The following is a 19,138-nucleotide window of genomic DNA, read 5'->3' on the forward strand; positions in this document are numbered from 1 at the left end:
AAGGGGCCTGGCGTGAGAAGAATTAAATAATCTAGTATTTAACCAGTGCTTACAGTTATGCCTGGCATAGAGTAAGTTATATGTGCTTGTTAAATAATAATATGCTATAATAAGAATCAGTGAATCAGTCATTCACTTAAATAATTATTTAGGTTATTCAGGTTCTTTGAAGTCCTCATATTTCACATGATTAAGCTAATAAAACACTCTTTATCATGACGTAGTTTTAAATGGGGAGAGGTGGGAAAAAGAAATTAATGACTGGTAGTAATTTGGGACTGTGGAGTACTTATAGGGAAGACAGACACGGCTGGGTGAGATGCCAAAAAGGAGACTGGAAAAGCCAATGAGTGAGCACAGTGAGAGGAAAAGATGGAGCAGGATATCCATGTAGGACAAAGGAAACAAAGTTAATTTCTCTCACTTTTTACTTTTCTGGAGGATCTTACTGTTGGGTCCAACTGGATACCGTGGATACTCATCCCTGCCTCCCCAGGCCCTACGCCATGATATCTGAATAAGGATGCCCAAAGTATATTCTTTAGTCTTACATTACTTTAAAAAAAAGTATTAAGGCGAAATTCACATAACATAAAATTCACGATGTTAAAGTGAACAATTAAGTGTCATTTATTATATCCACAATATTGTGTGACCACCACCTCTATCTAGTTTCAAAGCATTTCCAGCACTCTAGACTAAAACCCTGTACCATTTTTATATCACTTTAAAATGTATGTTTTATTTTTAAAATAAATCTTTCTACAGATAGGAAATAGAAAATCCTTCTATGTTTATTGCAATCAAATGTTAGTCTTATTTACTCCCAAGTAAGTATTTTCTATTTTTTTAATCTCGCCTCTGCTCCTTTTAATTAAAAATTACATTTTGAATCTATTTTATATGTGCTCCAATCATTCCAACTTGGTTTTCCATAAAGCAAAAATAAATTTCTATCTATCTTCTTCAACATTCCACTTTTAGGATATTTTATACAGTAACTTAATTTTACTTAAAGTCTAAAATTTTTTTTTGTTTTTACTTTTTTAAATTGAAGCATAGTTGATTTACAATGTTGTGTTAATTTCTGCTGCACAGCAAAGTGACTCGGTTGGTTATGCATATATACATTATACATTCTTTTTTATATTCTTTTCCATTACAGTTTATCCCAGGACATTGAATATAAGTTCCCTGTGCTATACAGTAGGACTTTGTTGTCCATCCATTCTATATGTAATAATTTGTATCTACTAACCCTAATCTCCTAGTCTATCCTCCCCCACCTTCCCTCCCCCTTGGCAACCACAAGTCTGTTCTCTACGTCTGTGAGTCTGTTTCTGTTTTTTAGATAGGTTCATTTGTGTCATATTTTAGATTCCACATATAAGTGATATCATATGGTATTTGTCTTTCTCTTTCTGACTTACTTCACTTAGTATGATAATCTCTAGCGGCATCCATGTTGCTGCAAATGGCTTTTTCTTTTTTAAAATTTATTTATTTTATTTTTGGCTGTGTCGGGTCTTTGTTGCTGTGTGCAGGCTTTTCTCTGGTTGCAGCGAGCGGGGGCTACTCTTCGTTGCGGTGCGTGGGCTTCTCATTGCAGTGGCTTCTCTTGTTTCAGAGCACGCGGGCTTCAGTAGTTGTGGCACTTGGGTTCAGTGGTTGTGGCTCGCGGGCTCCAGAGTGCAGGCTCAGTAGGTGTGGCACATAGGCTTAGTTGCTCCGCAGCATGTGGCATCTTCCCGGACCAGGGCTCGAACCCGTGTCCCCTGCGTTGGCAGGCAGATTCTTAACCACTGCGCTACCAGGGAAGCCCCCTGTAAATGGTTTTTTTTTTTTTTAATGGCTGAGTAGTTAGTATTCCACTGTATATATGTACCACCTCTTCTTTATCCATTCATCTGTCGATGGACAGTTAGGTTGTTTCCATGTCCTGGCTATTGTGAATAGTGCTGCTATGAACATAGGGGTGCATGTATCTTTTTGAATTATAGTTTTGTCGGGATATATGCCCAGGAATGGGATTGCTGGATCATATGGTAATTCTATTTTTAGTTTTCTGAGGGACCTCCATACTGTTTTCTGTAGTGGCTGCACGAGCTTACATTCCCACCAACAGTGCAAGAGGGTTCCCATTTCTCCACACCCTCTCCAGCATTTGTTATTTGTAGACTTTTTAATGATGGCCATTCTGACTGGTGTGACGTGATACCTCACTGTAGTTCTGATTTGCATTTCTCTAATAATTAACAATATTGAGCATCTTTCATGTGCCTATTGGCCATCTGTATGTCTTCTTCGGAGAAATGTCTATTTAGGTCTTCTTCCTATTTTTTGATTTTTTTGTTTTTTTGTTGTTGAGTTGTACTAAAATATTTTATGATTTGTGTAGATGTATATGTGTGTTCCCCCCAATTCATTCAGTTTTTTGTCTCTTGTCTCTCTGATGTCAATAAATCATGAATTAATTAATTTCTTCTTTTCAGTACTGCTTTTCTGTATCACTTCCCATAGTGATGCCAAAAGCAGAATGAGGGTAAAGCGAGGGCTGCTCTGCCAGGCTTGTAAATTACATGAGCAGCCTTATGCAGAGAGCACAACCCTGAGAGCAATAAATCAGAATTTAATAGCATGCTTTTCTCCACAGAAGTCATAATTTATGGTAATTCTCCAGAACTACTTTGGTAGTATCCATTCTCTTCTTGCATTATGTAAGATTTTGATGATTTTTAACTTGAGCACAGAGAATGAAATCAAACAAGAGTCAACAATACAGAATCTTAGAAAAATTAAAATTCACAATGATTCTAGCTGTGTAATTCCTTAAAGTGATTATTTTGCTGCCTGTTGAACAAATGCTTTTTCCAAACAAAGAATTATCTTTTCTCAATCCAAAGTGGAACAGATATTTTTGGCAGTGTAATAATCATCTTAATGGAAAAACTTGGTGCATTTTTCTGTTCTAATATGCCTTGCTTTGAGAAAGTATGATTTATGTCTATATTATTTTCTTTGCTGTCTCAAACACAGGAAACACTTTAGCTCAAATCTGAATAATTTGGGGGTAGATTTATGATGGTATTAAGTATGGATTTCTACCATGCCAAGGCAAGCTTACAACTACAAGTAAGAGAAGTGCCTCATGGGTAAAAGTAATAATAACCATTTGTGGAACATGGACTATATACAGAGTACCATGTGCACCCAAGTATGTAAATATATTATCTCATTTAATCTTTACCACAGCTTTGCAAGATGAGTAATGGTGTTCTTGTCATTTTACAGATGTGAACACAATCACATCTTTTTTTAAAAAGTTAAATAATTTGCTCAATATCACACATCTGGTTTATGGCAGAGGTCTAACTTCAAAGCCTGTGCCTTAAACTACTACATTATGGCATAATAACGCCGAGGGCTAGACACAGCAAATTATGCTGGCCATGAATGTTGAATTTTGGCTGAAAAGAGAGAGGAGAGTCCATGGTAGTTAGCTTCTCAGTTCACTTAGTTCTTTATCCTCAGAGGTTGGCCCCATGATTCTAGTAGATTTACTGTTTCTCACAGTTTTGGAGGTCAGGGTGTTCCCCTGCTTGGAACACTGCCAAAGAGCCACAAGGCGAAATTCAGATTCCAGGAAATTCAAAAATTCAAATTCCCTCTTTGAAGTCTTTGGTTAATTATCACCTTCTAAATGAGGTGAACTCTGACTACTCTATTTTTTTAAATTGCACCCCCATTCCCCAGATTCCCAAACCTCCTGTACTCTGATCTACTCGTATTTTCATAGCACTCATGACCTCTATTTTTTTTTTTTTTTTTTTTTGCGGTACGCGGGCCTCTCACTGCTGTGGCCTCTCCCGTTGCGGAGCACAGGCTCCGGACGCGCAGGCTCAGAGGCCATGGCTCACGGGCCCAGCCGCTCCGCGGCATGTGGGATCTTCCCAGGCCGGGGCACGAACCCGTGTCCCCTGCATCGGCAGGCGGACTCTCAACCACTGCGCCACCAGGGAAAACCCAATGACCTCTTAACGTACTGTATAATTCACTTCGTGATGTTTCTTGTGTGTCTGACCCCCTGCAAATTGTTAAGATCCCAAAGGGGAGGGATCTTTGTTTTGCCCGCTGCTAGAGCTCAAGAACAATGCCGGACACACAGTAAATACTCAATATATTTTGCACAAATTGCATAGACCATTTCTCCACATTTTATATGGTCAATGAGATTGAGGCTGGAGTGGAGTCCCTTCACTTAAGAAAACCATTGGTTACATTTTTAACATAATTTCTGCAGAGGTTTTCCAAAGAGTAATGAGTATAGAAATCAGGAAGAATTCATCAAAAGGAGTGTGTATGTGTCCAGTTAAATATGTGAAACGATATGATTTTTTGAGTGTAAATTTATTCCTAAGACCTAGGAGTGTGAGCTAAAAATGAGTGTGGGTGTGTGTTTAATTGCTGGAAACGCAACAAAATACGGGAAGGAAACCTATCTAAAACTCAAGACTCCGGAAGGCCACCACCCATTCTCCTTAATCAACAGAACAGAGCCATGTTTCCTCAGACAAGTCCCTCGGCACACATTTGTCTGTGTAGCATAATTGTAAACATGTCTGTAAAATGATGTCTGTTTGTAACATAAAACCTGCTTTTAAAAGTAGGCATCCTTAAAAACAACTTTTGGAGTTTTTTCCCTTGTCTTTCTTTCCTCTATCCTACTTTCTATCTTCCATTACCTGTTATTCTATTTCTGTATTTCTAGCAATGTGTGTGGAACTAAAAAAAAAATTAGAAACTACATTTTAACAGAAAAATCATAATTCTGTCACACAGAAGTCATCACTGGGTTAATATTTTCATACATATTCATACAGGCTTTTTGTCCATATCTAGGTGTATACTTTTAATAAAACCTGGGATAAATATTATAAGTATTGCTTTCTAATCTCCCATGTCATGTAATATCCTGAATTATTTTTTTTAATGGCATTAAGTCTGCTTAACATCAAAATCAGAGGCATGAGAAGGATTTTTAACATAGTTTCTCTTCTAGTTAAAGATACTGTGTTTTTTAGGTCAAACTGTATGCATTGTGGAGGAAAAAAGGTTCAGAAATATGAAGTCGAAGGAACTCTGCTCAGTTCTCTGTAATAACCTATATGGGAAGAGAATCCGAAAAAGAATGGATATATGTATATCCATCCAAAGAATGGATATATGTATATATATAACTGAATCACTTTGCAGTACACCTGAAACTAACACAACATTGTAAATCAACTATATTCCAATATAAAATAAAAACTTAAAAAAATATGAAGTTGACACTCCGTATAGCTGGCTGAAAACATACTTCAAAAATAGAACTAGAGATTTCCATTTGGCAACTTGAAGCAGTTGGCAGGCAGGCCGGCCCTGGGTTTTTCTTCCGTCCATCATCTTGTTTGGACAGTTAAAAGAGGGGTCTCCTTGGGTAGTTCCAGGAATTCTTTAATGACATAAGTGCAGTAAATTCCCTGTGGTAAAGTAACCTTAGTGAGCTACATTGAGGCGGTTAAAGCTGATGCCAAGATTAAATCTTTGAATAATTTTTCTGGATTGAGGTAAGGGGTAGTAGTCAATGATTTATTAGGAGACCATATTGGGTGTGTATTAATGTATTTTCAGAGAAAGTTATCAAAAAAGGGATCTGAGTGAGAATATAGCATGTTGAGGGACCATCTGGGGTTCCATAGCATGGCCTGGGCTGGGCTAAGTGCCTTTCTTAGGCAGTAGGTATGAAGCATCCACTATTTACCTCCATCCTGGCACTCATCACCTTGGACTGAAATTACACTGTCTTATTTGTCTCTTCTACCAGACTGTAAACTCCTTGAAGACTGAGATGGGGAAGAAAAAGATAAATAATTAATCATAGCTGCCATTTTTAAAGACTTAACTATGTCCAGGCATGTGTGCTTTGCATATATTATTGTATATGAAGACTCAACAACTCTATGAGATACTATCTTATTTTACAGATGATAACTGAGGCTCAAGTACTAGGGAAAGTAGCATAGTGTCACAAAATTATTTTGTGAAATAATCATAATGCTTTCAATTCACCTTTGAATTAAGCCAACATGGTACCTGTTGAGGAAATTTATGAATAAATGAATGAATGGATAAAAGAATAATTTAAGGTTATTAAAAATTTATTAAGTAAAATATTATTTCAGAGGGACAATTTTTTTAAAAAGTATTTTTGGTTTTGTTCCTAGAGGTTATTTTAGCCTGTAAATACCCAAAGAAGACCATTTCCTCCAGATTGGAGTGGAAGAAGCTGGGGCGCAGTGTCTCCTTTGTCTACTATCAACAGGCTCTTCAAGGTAAGATGCTGGGACTCGATAAGGTGAGAGCAAGAGAGCACCAGATACCCCAGGTCCTTTAATTAACCAATGAGGGCAGGACATAGCTGATGACTGAGAATGTGTTTCTGTAAGTGTGAGATGAAACCAATAGAGACTGAGACCCAAAACACAACAACCACAAAAACAGAGGACAGAGAACAGAAGAAGTTCACCTCCATGCATGAACTCCAAGGAGGCCCTGGACCCCTCATTTCTCACCTCACTTCTAGAGGATGTAAGATGCAGTTGTTCTTGCTGGCCCAGTAGATTAAACTCTTGAGAGAAAGGAAGAAAAAATGGTGTGGGGTTGGGATGGAGGGTCACTGCTCAATTGTAGTAACTTTACCCTATTTCCATATCACCATTGAGAAAGCAAGGCCATCACTGAGAAGTTTAGGGAGTTAAGACTTAGGGGAAGATAAATACAGCTACCCTTATCCAGTGCTTTCTTTTTTACATTTTTTATTGTTATACATTTCTTTATACTCCCTATCCTTCTTGTTGAATATATAGTGAGCTTTTAATTTAAAGTATTGGTAACGATAGATAAAATGCATTGATGTCTGGGATTTAGTTCAAAATAATCCAGTGGTTAAAGGTACAGATTTAGTAAGACAGGCCTAGCATTGATTAAAATTACAGTTGGGTGATGGTTTGTTGAGGTTCATTTTACTATACTCTCTAATTTTGTGCATGCTTGAAATTTTCCATTATAATTATTTTAAAAGTTGGAAATATAACTTAAGTATAATAAACAGGTTATTATTTTAAAATACGTTTTACTTTAATTTTAAAGAATTAAACAAGTGAGCAAATGTTTAAAGTTCATAGAAAATTTAAAATATCCCTCTGGTTCTTACCTGTTAAGATAGGATTACGGGCAGCAGAGGCCTAATAGCACAGCTGTCTTTACTTGAATTTTCTGTAATGCTAATCTAATGTGATACAGAACACTATTTTAATTCCACACAAATTACTATCAAAAACTAATCCAAAGAATGTTATTAAAGACCCCCTCACCTTCTTTTTTGTGGCAGTATCATGCAAGCCACCACACATACAGTTACTGTTCCAGCTAGTTAAACTAGGCTCTCCAGTATCTTTTGAAGATGTGAATCTGTTTATTCTAGCATACTAGAAAGGGGATGAGGCAGGAATGAGGGTTGAATTCTTTAAAATAAAATATGGGAATATGGAACTGAGTGATCTTTTGTGAACAGTATGACGTTCTAAAAAAGCAATAGAAATTTGAAAGAGCAGCACTAATATACAATTTTTAAATTTTTAAATTGAGTTTATTAATAGGAAAATAAATGCAGTGGTTACTGAATGAAGTGACTAGAGAAAGGTAGTGTATAGAAAGTTATTATATCATTATTAACATCATTGTCCTCTTTTTCTAAAAGGAGATTTTAAAGATCGGGCTGAGATGATAGATTTCAGCATACGGATCAAAAATGTTACGAGAAGTGATGCCGGGAAGTATCGTTGTGAAGTTAGCGCCCCATCTGAACAAGGTCAAAACCTGGAAGAGGATACACTCACTCTAGAAGTATTAGGTGATGTGCTTGTATCTGTGTGATTACTGTTCCCACCCTCATCCCCATCATCCAACCCTGGAGCAATGAGGCAACTCAGGGCCCCAGCGAGTAAAGTTATAAAGGTGGACCACCAGCACCGCTGTTCCTGCAAAATCTTGGCTATTACTCCTTTTCACCTCGTTGGCTGCTGAAATTTTACTGTTACTAACTTATTATGACAAAATCTCTTTTCGATTAGGATTGAGGTAAACCTTAATGGTCCTCCACTGTACATAGAAGCATTTTCCCCAAGAGTTTATTTTTTAACATCTTTATTGGAGTATAATTGCTTTACAATGGTGTGTTAGTTTCTGCTTTATCAAGAGTTTTTCAATCACTTTCAGCATAGGTAGTAGTAATTCTCTTACCATATAAAATAGTCTCAAATGAGATGATAGAAAAGCAATAAAACAAAAAAAGTATTGGGATTAGCAGATGCAAGCTATTATGTATATAGAATGAATAAACAACAAAGTCCTACTGTATAGCACAGGGAACTATATTCAATATCCTGTGATAAACCATAATGGAAAAGAATATGAAAACCAATGTATATATATGTATAACGGAATCACTTTGCTGTACAGCAGAAATTAACACAGTATAAATCAACTATACTTCAATAAAATAAATTTTTTAAAAAATGTAGGCTGGGGAAGTATAGAAGTTATTTTGGTAAAGAAAGGAAATTAGCATTTATTATGCAGCTAGTATGCATTAGGCTTTTTCACATGTGTAATTTTACTTAATCTTCACTGACAACCTGATTTTTACGGATGAGGAGATAGATGCTAAGTGATTTTACTAAGGCTGCAGAGCTAGTAAGTATCTGGGCCAGGATTTGGATCCAGATGGGGTTAACTTCAAAGCCAATATATTTAGTTACTCTAAGACTCACTGATAGATAGTAACTGCCCATGATGACAACTGGTGGAGGAAATGATCAATTCTTCTCCATAGAAGTTACTATAAACTACTAAGAAAAGAGAATAAAACAACTCCTCTTCCTTTTTCTACATAGTCCAGGCTCTTTCTAAAATTCTAATGATGTACTTACTGTTATAGAAGAAATTTCATTCAGAAAACCTTGCAGGAGATTCAGCTGATGTATTAGTCTTCTGCTACATACCAAATGATCACAAACTTAGCAGCTTAAAACAACCACCCATTTATTAGCTCACGGTTCTGTAGATCAGAAGCTCAGCACAATGTGGCTGGGTTCTCTGCCCAGGATATCACAAGGCTGAGATCGAGGAGTCAGCTGGGCTCAATTCTTGACTGGAGGCTCTGGAGGAAAATCTGCCGTCAAGCTCATTTATTCTTGTTGGCATATTTCAGTTCCTTACGGTTGTAGAACTGAGGTCCCCTTTCCATGCTGGCTATCAGCTGGAGGCCACACTCAGTTCCTAGAGCCACCACATTCCTTGCCATGGGACCTCTCTGTCTACAACCCAACAAAAGCATGTTGAATCCTTCTTGTGTTTTGAATCTCTGAATTTCCCTTCTGTGACCAACCAGAGAAAACTACTTTTAAAGAGGTCATGTGGGGACTTCCCTGGTGGTCCAGTGGGTAAGACTCCACACTTCCAATGCGGGGGACATGGGTTTGATCCCTGGTCGGCGAACTAGATCCCGCATGCATGCCCGCAACTAAGAAGTCCGCAGGCCGCAACGAAGATCCTGCATGCCACAAGACCCGGCACAGCCTAAATAAATAAATAAATAAATATAATTTTTTTTTAAAAAAAAGAGGTCATGTCATTAGGGCAGACCCATCTAAATAATCTCCCCTTCCTTAAAGACAAGAGATTTGGGACCTTAATTACATCTCTAAAATCCCTTCAGAGTAGTACTTACATTCGTGTTTGATTGAATAACTGAGAGAACGTGTACATACAGCAGGGCTGGGGAACTTGGGGGACCATGTTAGAACTCTGCCTACACAGACAGTCCTGGGTTTTCCTGGATTTAAGTAAAGTCTGGTTTACTTTACAAATCCCTGGGACCAGAATAACCTTAATTCAGGTATTCTCTATCTCGGCCTGAATGGGATTTTAGTTTGAGTACTGATCCTGAAAATATACTCAGGTTTGACTTTGTTTGAATATAGTTGATAATAATACATTAAAATCATTGATGAGGGGAAAAGTAGAGATTGTTTATCTAGAAAAGAATAGCTGTTGTAGTAGCTAATGTAGTGTTTGCAAGTGTAACAGGCAAGCCCTGAACTCTCAGTGAGTGGCTTACATAATAGAAGTTTCTTTCTTATGTAAGTAAAGTATAAATAATTGGAGACAGAGATAGCAGTGGTGGAACTATATTGCCCTACTTAATGAAATCAGTAGGGACCCAAGCTAATGTAAGCATGACATCTTTGATACATAGCTTTCTGAGGTCACCATGGGTATTGACACCTCCTTGGTAGTGGGAGGGGGAGGGGGAGAGAATGGATGGAGAATCATACAGGAAGCTTTTATGGATCAGGCATGGGAATAGCATATATGACTTTTCGCCAGATTCCATTGGTCAGAACTCATGCATGTGATCCTATCTGGCTACAAGGGGGCTGGCAAATGTGGTCTAGCTGTGTGCCTGTAAAGAAAGGAAGTGGGTCTCTTGAACAAGTAGCCAGTCTCTGTCACAGGTGTCCAATAAATCCATCTTTAGCTGGCTGTTAAAATCCTCATTTAGCTCGTAAATAACCAATGCCATTTGACTTCCATCCTTCAGTGGCTCCGGCAGTTCCATCATGTGAAGTACCCAGTTCTGCACTGCGTGGAACTGTGGTGGAGTTGCGATGTCAAGACAAAGAAGGCAACCCGGCTCCTGAATACACGTGGTTTAAGGATGGCATCCGTTTGCTAGAGAATCCAAAACTTGGCTCCCCAAGTGCCAACAGCTCATACACAATGAATACGAAATCTGGAACTCTGGTAAGGTCATTTCAAGCATTGGCCTAATAACTGTCTTGCATTTGGAAAAAAAAAATATTAGAACTAAAATAATGGAGAGTGGAGGGCTGATACCATTGCTCGTTAAGTAGAGAGAGGAAAGGATAGAAGGAAAGTTGGCGGCACTCATACAGAGAAGTGATGGCAAAGGCTGCCACAGGAGAAGAGAAGACAAAACAGAGAACTAGGGAGTTGGACACAAAAAGGTCTGCACCAGGGGCCTGACGCAGGCCAAGATGGAGTCATGATGATGGATCAGGCCTGGAAAGGTACTAGGTGCAGTCTCATATTTATAGTATCGGAAATGCATGAAAACTCCCTTGGAAAGGGGACCCTCCTACACTGTTGGTGGGAATGTAAACTGATGCAGCCACTATGGAAAACAGTATGGAGGTTCCTTAAAAAACTAAAAATAGAGCTACCATATGATCCTGCAGTCCCACTCCTGGGCATATATCCAGAGAAAACTAATTTGAAAAGATACATGCACCTCAATGTTCATAGCAGCACTATTTACAATAACCAAGACATAGAAGCAACCAAAATGTCCATTGACAGATGAAAGGATAAAAAAGATGTGATATATATACATACACACATATATATACACACACATATATATCGCATATATTTCATTCTTTTATATTTATATATAAAAGAATGAAATAATGCCATTTGCAGCAATATGGATGGACCTAGAGATCATCATAATAAGTGAAGTAAGTCAGACAGAGAAAGACAAATATCATATGACATCACTTATCTGTGGAATCTAAAATGTGATACAGGGCTTCCCTGGTGGCACAGTGGGTAAGAATCCACTTGCCAGTGCAGGAGACACGGGTTCGAGCCCTGGTCCAGGAAGATCCTACATGCTGCAGAGCAACTAAGCCCATGCACCGCAGCTACTGAGCCTGTACTCTAGAGCCCGCAAGCCACAACTACTGAAGCCTGCGTGCCGCAACTACTGAAGCCCACACGCCTAGAGCCAGTGCTCCACAGCAAGAGAAGCCACCACAAGGAGAAGCCCGCGCACCGCAACGAAGAGTAGCCCCCGCTCGCCGCAACCAGAGAAAGCAATGAAGACCCAACGCAGCCAAAAATTAATAAATAAATAAAATTTTTTTTAAAAAGGTAAACAAGAAGGTCCTACTGTATAGTGCAGGGAACTATATTCAATATCTTGTAATCAACCGTAAGGGAAAAGATTCTGAAAAAGAATAGAGATATACATGTATGTATAACTGAACACCAGAAACTAACACAACATTGTAAATCAACTATACTTTAATAAAAAATTAAAAAAAGAAAACTCTCTTGGGGATGCCCTGACCTCAGTACCAGCCATGTGAGAATAGTGACTCTTGCCAATCTATGATAGGCTATCTGTGTCATTAAACTCTTCCATGACTAGCTCATCAGCAATTGACTTTGTGACTTGAGTATCTATTACTTTAGATTTAGTCCAGATTGTCTGATCGATTGAAAAGCATTTCTAAGGAATCCTGTTGGAAATCTGTAAATAATATCTTTAAAGTTAATGACATTTACAAATGAAAGTATTTTTACTGTTTCTGTCTCTGACTTTTTAGGGTAGAGGTGGGAGTAAAAAAAGACAATTAAATTTGAAGCTTTTTTTTTTTCAAAGTAATATGTCAGTTTAAAAATGCTGCATTTCCAGCAAGGCAGAATCACTGTCACAACCATTATCGAAAGAATCTTAAAGGCATGGTAATAAAAATTTTAATAAATTTTTAGAGGAGGTATAATATTTCCTTTCATCCCTTCAATCTACAAGTGCATGATAACATTTAAAAACTAGATCCTCTGGTAAGTAATAAAGCATATTGATAAAGTGACTGAAAGATAAACATATCGGTGGATTGATGTGGCTACTCCCTAAGGAAGGGACGCTCTGGCCCTTTCAGCATCAGCAGGCTCAGTCAGCAGGTCCGAGTGATTTTACACTGAGAAGTTGGGCAGAAAATCTGCTGTCACACTTCGCTATATTTACGTTTCAAATTTGTTTTTTCTCAGAGCAGGTGATGAAAAGTCCCAAGGCAAGTCTGAAAAGATATAGATTCACTTTCCTCAGCTCAACCCTTGAAATATCTGTGATGTCAAAGGAGTGCACCAGGGCAGAACCAGGATGGGTTATTTTCTGAAAAATGAGCAAAAACAAAGACTCCAGTGTATGGAAGACAACGGCTTCCTTTTAATCACCAGTTATAATATCCTGGAAGATCATTTTCGGTTTTAGTCTAACTTATTGTTTATACATAACCTTGGCTTTGAGTTCATGGTGAATATCTTTAAAGGAGTCTGGCTCTTGGGACTGACGATTCCATAAAGTGAGAATACACAAGGAAAAGCTTTCTATCCCACCATGTTGAAGGATACAGAAAGAAGAGGTATATAGGTAGTGGGTAGGGAAAAGAGAGGAAAAGGCCTAAATAGATCAAAACCCTGTCTGTTTTTAGGCACATGTATTACATGAGGATACAAGACAATAAGGAGGTGCTCTTTAGAGGTTCATGGCCTCTCTTGGATGTAGTCAGCAGTGACCACTGTGGTACTGAGGGTGTGACAGGAAGATACTGAAAGAATGGGTCTGAGCACCCCTCTCACCCTCCTTAGGTCCTGACAGGATCCTTGAAGGTGTCCAGAACACACTGAATTCCTTCCCTCCTACTAACTACCTAACCAACTTCTCTCCTTCTATCCATCTATCTATCCATTGTTCTTTCCTCCTGTCTGCCCGCCTGCCTCCCTTCCTTCTTTCTTTCCTTCCTTCCTTCCCGAGATTCTCCAAGGTGCTAAACTACTGTGAAGCCTGTTACATCAAAGTCTTGCCTTTCAGTTGCTTTGGCACAGAGTAGACAGAACAAGGGTTGGTTGGACTTTATCTTTTCATAATTTTCACAAATTCTACAACTGATAGAATTTGTAATCTTATAAATGACCTTAAGACTTTCCTAGGCCCTATGCTACTTCCTGGTAGTAACTCTGGCTCTTTAGAGGAAGTGTTCATTGTTTGCTGCTGCAGTGAACTCATTTGTGACTTAGAAAACTGCCTTTAAGGCCAAGGAGGCCTTTATTTATAAATGGTGTTTCCTAGGACTTAGAACTACCTACGATACTTAATACTACCATGTGCTATAAACTTTAAAAAATGCCACTGTCTTCCTAACTGTACTACTTTTTCAGTATCACACACTAAAAAAGACACTTCCTGTATATATTTAAGTCTTTCTCTGTCAACAGAGAAACAGAGGCCTAGCTAATTACTCCTTGAAGACATGGCAGATTTCTGAATTCACTGTAAAGATATAAAGTCCTAGGGACTTGCCTGTGGCACAGTGATTGGGAATCTGCCTGCCAGTGCAGGGGTCACGGGTTTGATCCCTGGTCCGGGAAGATCCCACATGCCGCAGAGCAGCGAAGCCCATGTGCCACAACTACTGAGCCTGCGCTCTAGAGCCCCCGAGCCACAACTACTGAAGCCCACTCGACTAGAGCCCGTGCTCCGCAACAAGAGAAGCCACCGCAATGAGAAGCCTGCGCACTGCAGAGAAGAGTAGCCCCCGCTCGCCAAAACTAGAGAAAGCCTGCGTGCAGTAACGAAGACCCACTGCAGCCAAAAATAAAATAAAATTTTTAAAAAAATTTATAAAGTCCTAAGTCACTGAAAAGGAAAGACCAACTTAATGATAAATTTAAGGAACACAGTTTTTTGGGGAGTCTACTGATTTATTGCTTAAATAAATATGTATTTTTTTCTTCTACAAATAGCAATTTAATACTGTTTCAAAACTGGACAGTGGAGAATATTCCTGCGAAGCCCGTAATTCTGTTGGACATCGCAGGTGTCCTGGGAAACGAATGCAAGTAGGTAAGCACGAAATATTGGGAGGAACAAATGGTTTGCAATTAGTACGTGCAAATATTTGGGGGTGGAAGGAGCAAGGAGTAAGTAAGAGCTGAGTGATTTGAAGGATAAATGGAAGGGAATGTTTAAAATCAGTTTGACATAATGTTACAAAAAGCAAACATGCTGTTTTAATCCAGCTTCCAAGCAAGACAGGAATATTTATCATTGTATTTTACAGATTTTTGAATCTTTCAATTAATTAATTTTAAAATATGCTCATCTGAGCAATCCTCTTTCAAACAAAAGCTAAGAGTCCTGTAGGTTGCTCGGAGTGAAGAATTCAGAATGGGGGTTCGAATTCCAGCTCTGCCACTTATTAACTACATGCTCTTGGGCAAGTTAATTAACCTCCGTGCCTCAGTCTCCCAAAAATTGAAGTTATAATACACTGTCCTCATAGAGTTGTTAGGAAGATTAAAATAATTAATATTCAAAAGTGTTAGAATGGCACTGGTGTATTTTGAGCACTATATAGGTACTGGCTATTTTAATTGTTGATAATTTGTTTCAAACTCCTGAAATACTATGTTTATACTTATTATATTTATACTTATTGCGGAGTAGGCTGTCCAAAAAGACATTTTTGGTTTTTTTTTTTTGGCCATGCTGCGCGGCTTGCAGGATCTCATCAGTTCCCCAACCAGGAGCTGAACCCGGGCCACGGCAGTAAAAGCGCCGAGTCCTAGGCCACCAGGGAACTCCCCAAGACATGTTGAATATAGTTATGGATCTAGTTTGCTATAAAACATAGCTGCCATATATTATATTACACAAAATAAGCTTCTTAGAGTCGAGTAAAATTCAGGCTCAATTATCTTTTCAGATTACATGAGTTTCAGAGCAAACATTGTTTTTCATTTTACTTTTAACAATTTGGTTAAATTCGTTCTCGTATGAAAGCCGTGTTTTGAAAATGGTTGTGTAATAGAGAGGGACGAGCTGGAGATGGCACCCGAGGGGAGGGGGCTGCACCCTAGGTTTCAGGAGCTTGTCCTCAGCTTTGGGGGGTCAGAAATTCATTTTTTCAATGCATCTTGAGCTATGCACATACGTGGGCAGTAATTTATATTGTCTGTGTACAGTTAACTCTTAGCATGATATTTTAAAGAAAATATAATCTTATTAGACTTCAGGATATCCTAAAGTATAAGATATTCAATAGTATACTCTAATTTCCATAAGTAAGTTTGAATTTCAGGTTTTTTTTTAAATTCGGGGACACATATTATCTACCCAACTCACTCAAGTGTTGACATTTAAAGTCAAACATAGCATTTGCTTAAATTATCAGAAAATATCCCTCTCAATGCTGCTTTGGAGTTATTAGAAAATTCACTATCACATTTTATTTTTTCTTTAAATGATCATGTTTAATTTCAGTGCCTAATTTAGTTTTATCTTAAGAAATAATACAGGTTTTGACATACTAGTTAAATTTTTCCTAGCATGCAGTGCATAAATACATAACAAACTTTAGAGTTCTGTGTTTTGCTAGTAGTATCACTTTAATTTGAACATGATTTCCACATATCTATTCTTTCTGGTATAAGTTGACTTAAAAGTTAGAATTGCTTTGTTTAAAGCTCATCCATTGATCCTCGATGTTTTACATCCTTGGTTTGGAATTCAGATCTTTGGAAATACATAATTCATGAAGTCTCATTTCCAGTTTTCTTTGCGAGTTATCACCAACAACTTGTAACCAAAACCAGATCTGTTTACTGTTCTAAATAAATCCTTTCTGAAGTACAGAAAGAAAGTAAATCATGGGTTTGCTGATTAGTCCCAGGCTGCTTCATCATACAACTCCAGAAAATTCTGCTTACACTTGCATTTTAGCATTTGTTTCCTTTCCTTTTATTTTAGAATAATGATACCCTCCTTTTATTGTGGCTTTCTTATTAAGAAAGAACACACAATATTTTCATACGTGTTATCCAATTTTCTCTTTAGTGAGGCATAATAAGGCGGGCATATTACTTGCTCAGAATCTCAGTAATGACAGATAGGATGAACATAACTTACCCTAACTTACAAGTCTTCTATCTTCTATTTCTTTGAAGAAAATAAAATAACATTTATACCATGAATTAGTACTTACAGGATAAGACAGTTTTTTTGTTTAGAATTTGCCTTTAGCTTGAATCCTTCATGGATGTCAGATTCATTGACAAACTACAGGACAGTTTTTTGTCAATGAAAATTTCAATCTAAGGGTGATTATAGCCCTTAGGTTAAACCCTTTGTAGGTGTCAAATCATTGACTATTACAAAGAAAATTGTAGGCAGTTTGGTTCTCAGGAGTTTTATTTAGTTATTCATTTAATTTTGCCTTAGATTATGATTATTGTGGAGTTCTTTTTCTCCTCTCTGCTATTTTTTGTCCAAGTGAATAAATAGATGAATCTCGACCTCCCAATACCCAAGCAAATATGAACTGAGTTTATATCAAGAAATAATTAAGGTTTCCTACTCTAGTCAAATTACTCAGCCTTTCGAAAGATTGACCCAGTTTCCTCTTTTTTAAAAAAAACCAGTTAATATTTCAGAGGCATCTGGAAAAATTAATAAAATATTTAAGACCAGGAAGTTTTATGATAAGCAGACTCATTCAAATAATATTTCTTTAAAAATCATTCCCAAAATGTGCACTGCTTTAAAATACCTAAAATTACTATTGAGAAACTGCTACCTAATATTTTCTCCAAGTTATTTAACCATATGTTAATTAATACTTGCTTTTAAAAAAAGAACCCTTTGTTCCTTTAAAAAGTGTAGGAATTTGCATATTAATACATAAGAAGTGTCTAAATGACAGAAGAGTGTGGCTCATGAAATCCTCATGGACAAGATGGAAAGATGTGACCCAAATTGAATGTGTAGATGCATTCACACATGGTTGGATCCCTCACCCAGAGTTAGTAAATTTTGTTATATGAATACATATGTCTAATAGCCTGTTAAATAGTTCTTTCCCAACGTCATGTTTATCATTTTATTAATGACTTGAATGTATTTTTGATGCAGTTCCCAGTTGCAGAAATACTAACCTCAGAAGGTTAATAATCTAATTCTTGGGCAACAGAATCAGTAACTGGAAAAACCTCACAAGTTGGTAACATGGTAGTGATTTTTCAAAGTTAGGTCCAAAAAAATGCAGTTATATTGGGCTAGAGGAAAGATGACTTAGTAGTAACAGGAAAAAGCCTTGGGAAGTTTAATTCATTTTTAACTTAATGGGATAACAGTTTAATGGCATATATGTATGTGGGTGTGTATGTGTGCATGTGTACACACACCCACGCACAAACCCATAAAAATTCAAGAAACAAGATGTTTTCTGATACTTAGTTTTATAGAACAACAGTGGCATGGGCTTTCTTTGGGGCTGAATGAATTTTCCATATTTGTGAAATTGACACAGATGACGATGTAGAGGAATTTTAAGGAAAATTTGAGGCGAGTGTTGTAGTAGAATACTTGAACTCACTGAATTTCAAAGCTCACTTCCAATCTGATATTTAATCATATGGATTATTGCATCTCCAAATGCATGCAAGAGAACACCATACATTTTATTTCTGGATCATAGAACTTTTTAAAATTTAAGATTCTTGCAAGACTTAGCTCTGTTAATATTTTCAATCAATTTTGAACCATGTCCGTGGAAGTGAGTTAGTGGAACAGGCTTAAAAAGCATGAAACTATCTGTGTTTATGGTATAGCTACAAAGGGGAGCTTTTTTTGGTTTTGGTTTGGTTTGGTTTTAATAAATTTATTTATTTATTTATTTTTGGCTGTGTTGGGTCTTCGTTGCTGTGCGTGGGCTTTCTCTAGTTGTGGCGAGCAGAAGCTACTCTTCAATGCAGTGTGCGGGCTTCTCATTGCAGTGGCTTCTCTTGTTGTGGAGGATGGGCTCTAGGCGCGTGGGCTTCAGTAGTTGTGGCACACGGGCTCAGTAGTTGTGGCTCGCAGGCTCTAGAGCGCAGGCTCAGTAGTTGTGGCGCACGGGCTTAGTTGCTCCGTGGCATGTGGGATCTTCCCAGACCAGGGCTCGAACCTGTGTCCCCTGCATCGGTAGGCGGATTCTTAACCACTGCGCCACCAGGGAAGTCCGAGGGGAGTTTTTTTAGCTTTTTCGATTTAATGACTACATCGGTCCATCTTTTTTTATTTTTATTTTTATTTTTTTTTTATTTTTTGCGGTACGCGGGCCTCTCACTGTTGTGGCCTCTCCCGTTGCGGAGCACAGGCTCCGGACGCGCAGGCTCAACAGCCATG

The 19,138-nt window shown here is 37.9% G+C and overlaps 1 protein-coding gene across 2 annotated transcripts in view; it reads left to right on the forward strand.

Annotated features, from left to right (window-relative positions):
• JAM2 (junctional adhesion molecule 2) overlaps positions 1–19,138 on the forward strand; it is a 68,672-nt gene that overhangs the window by 42,964 nt on the left and 6,570 nt on the right. The window contains exons 3-6 of one of the 2 annotated variants that reach the window (XM_007117920.4): positions 6,267–6,374; positions 7,802–7,954; positions 10,706–10,908; positions 14,719–14,818. In XM_007117920.4, the coding sequence (XP_007117982.2) occupies positions 6,267–6,374; positions 7,802–7,954; positions 10,706–10,908; positions 14,719–14,818 (564 nt within the window). The remainder of the gene's footprint in view (positions 1–6,266; positions 6,375–7,801; positions 7,955–10,705; positions 10,909–14,718; positions 14,819–19,138) is intronic. The other variant, XM_028494480.2, reaches the window with a different exon arrangement.

The sequence above is a fragment of the Physeter macrocephalus genome, chromosome 1, assembly GCF_002837175.3.
Source record: "Physeter macrocephalus isolate SW-GA chromosome 1, ASM283717v5, whole genome shotgun sequence".
Taxonomy (NCBI): domain Eukaryota; kingdom Metazoa; phylum Chordata; class Mammalia; order Artiodactyla; family Physeteridae; genus Physeter; species Physeter macrocephalus.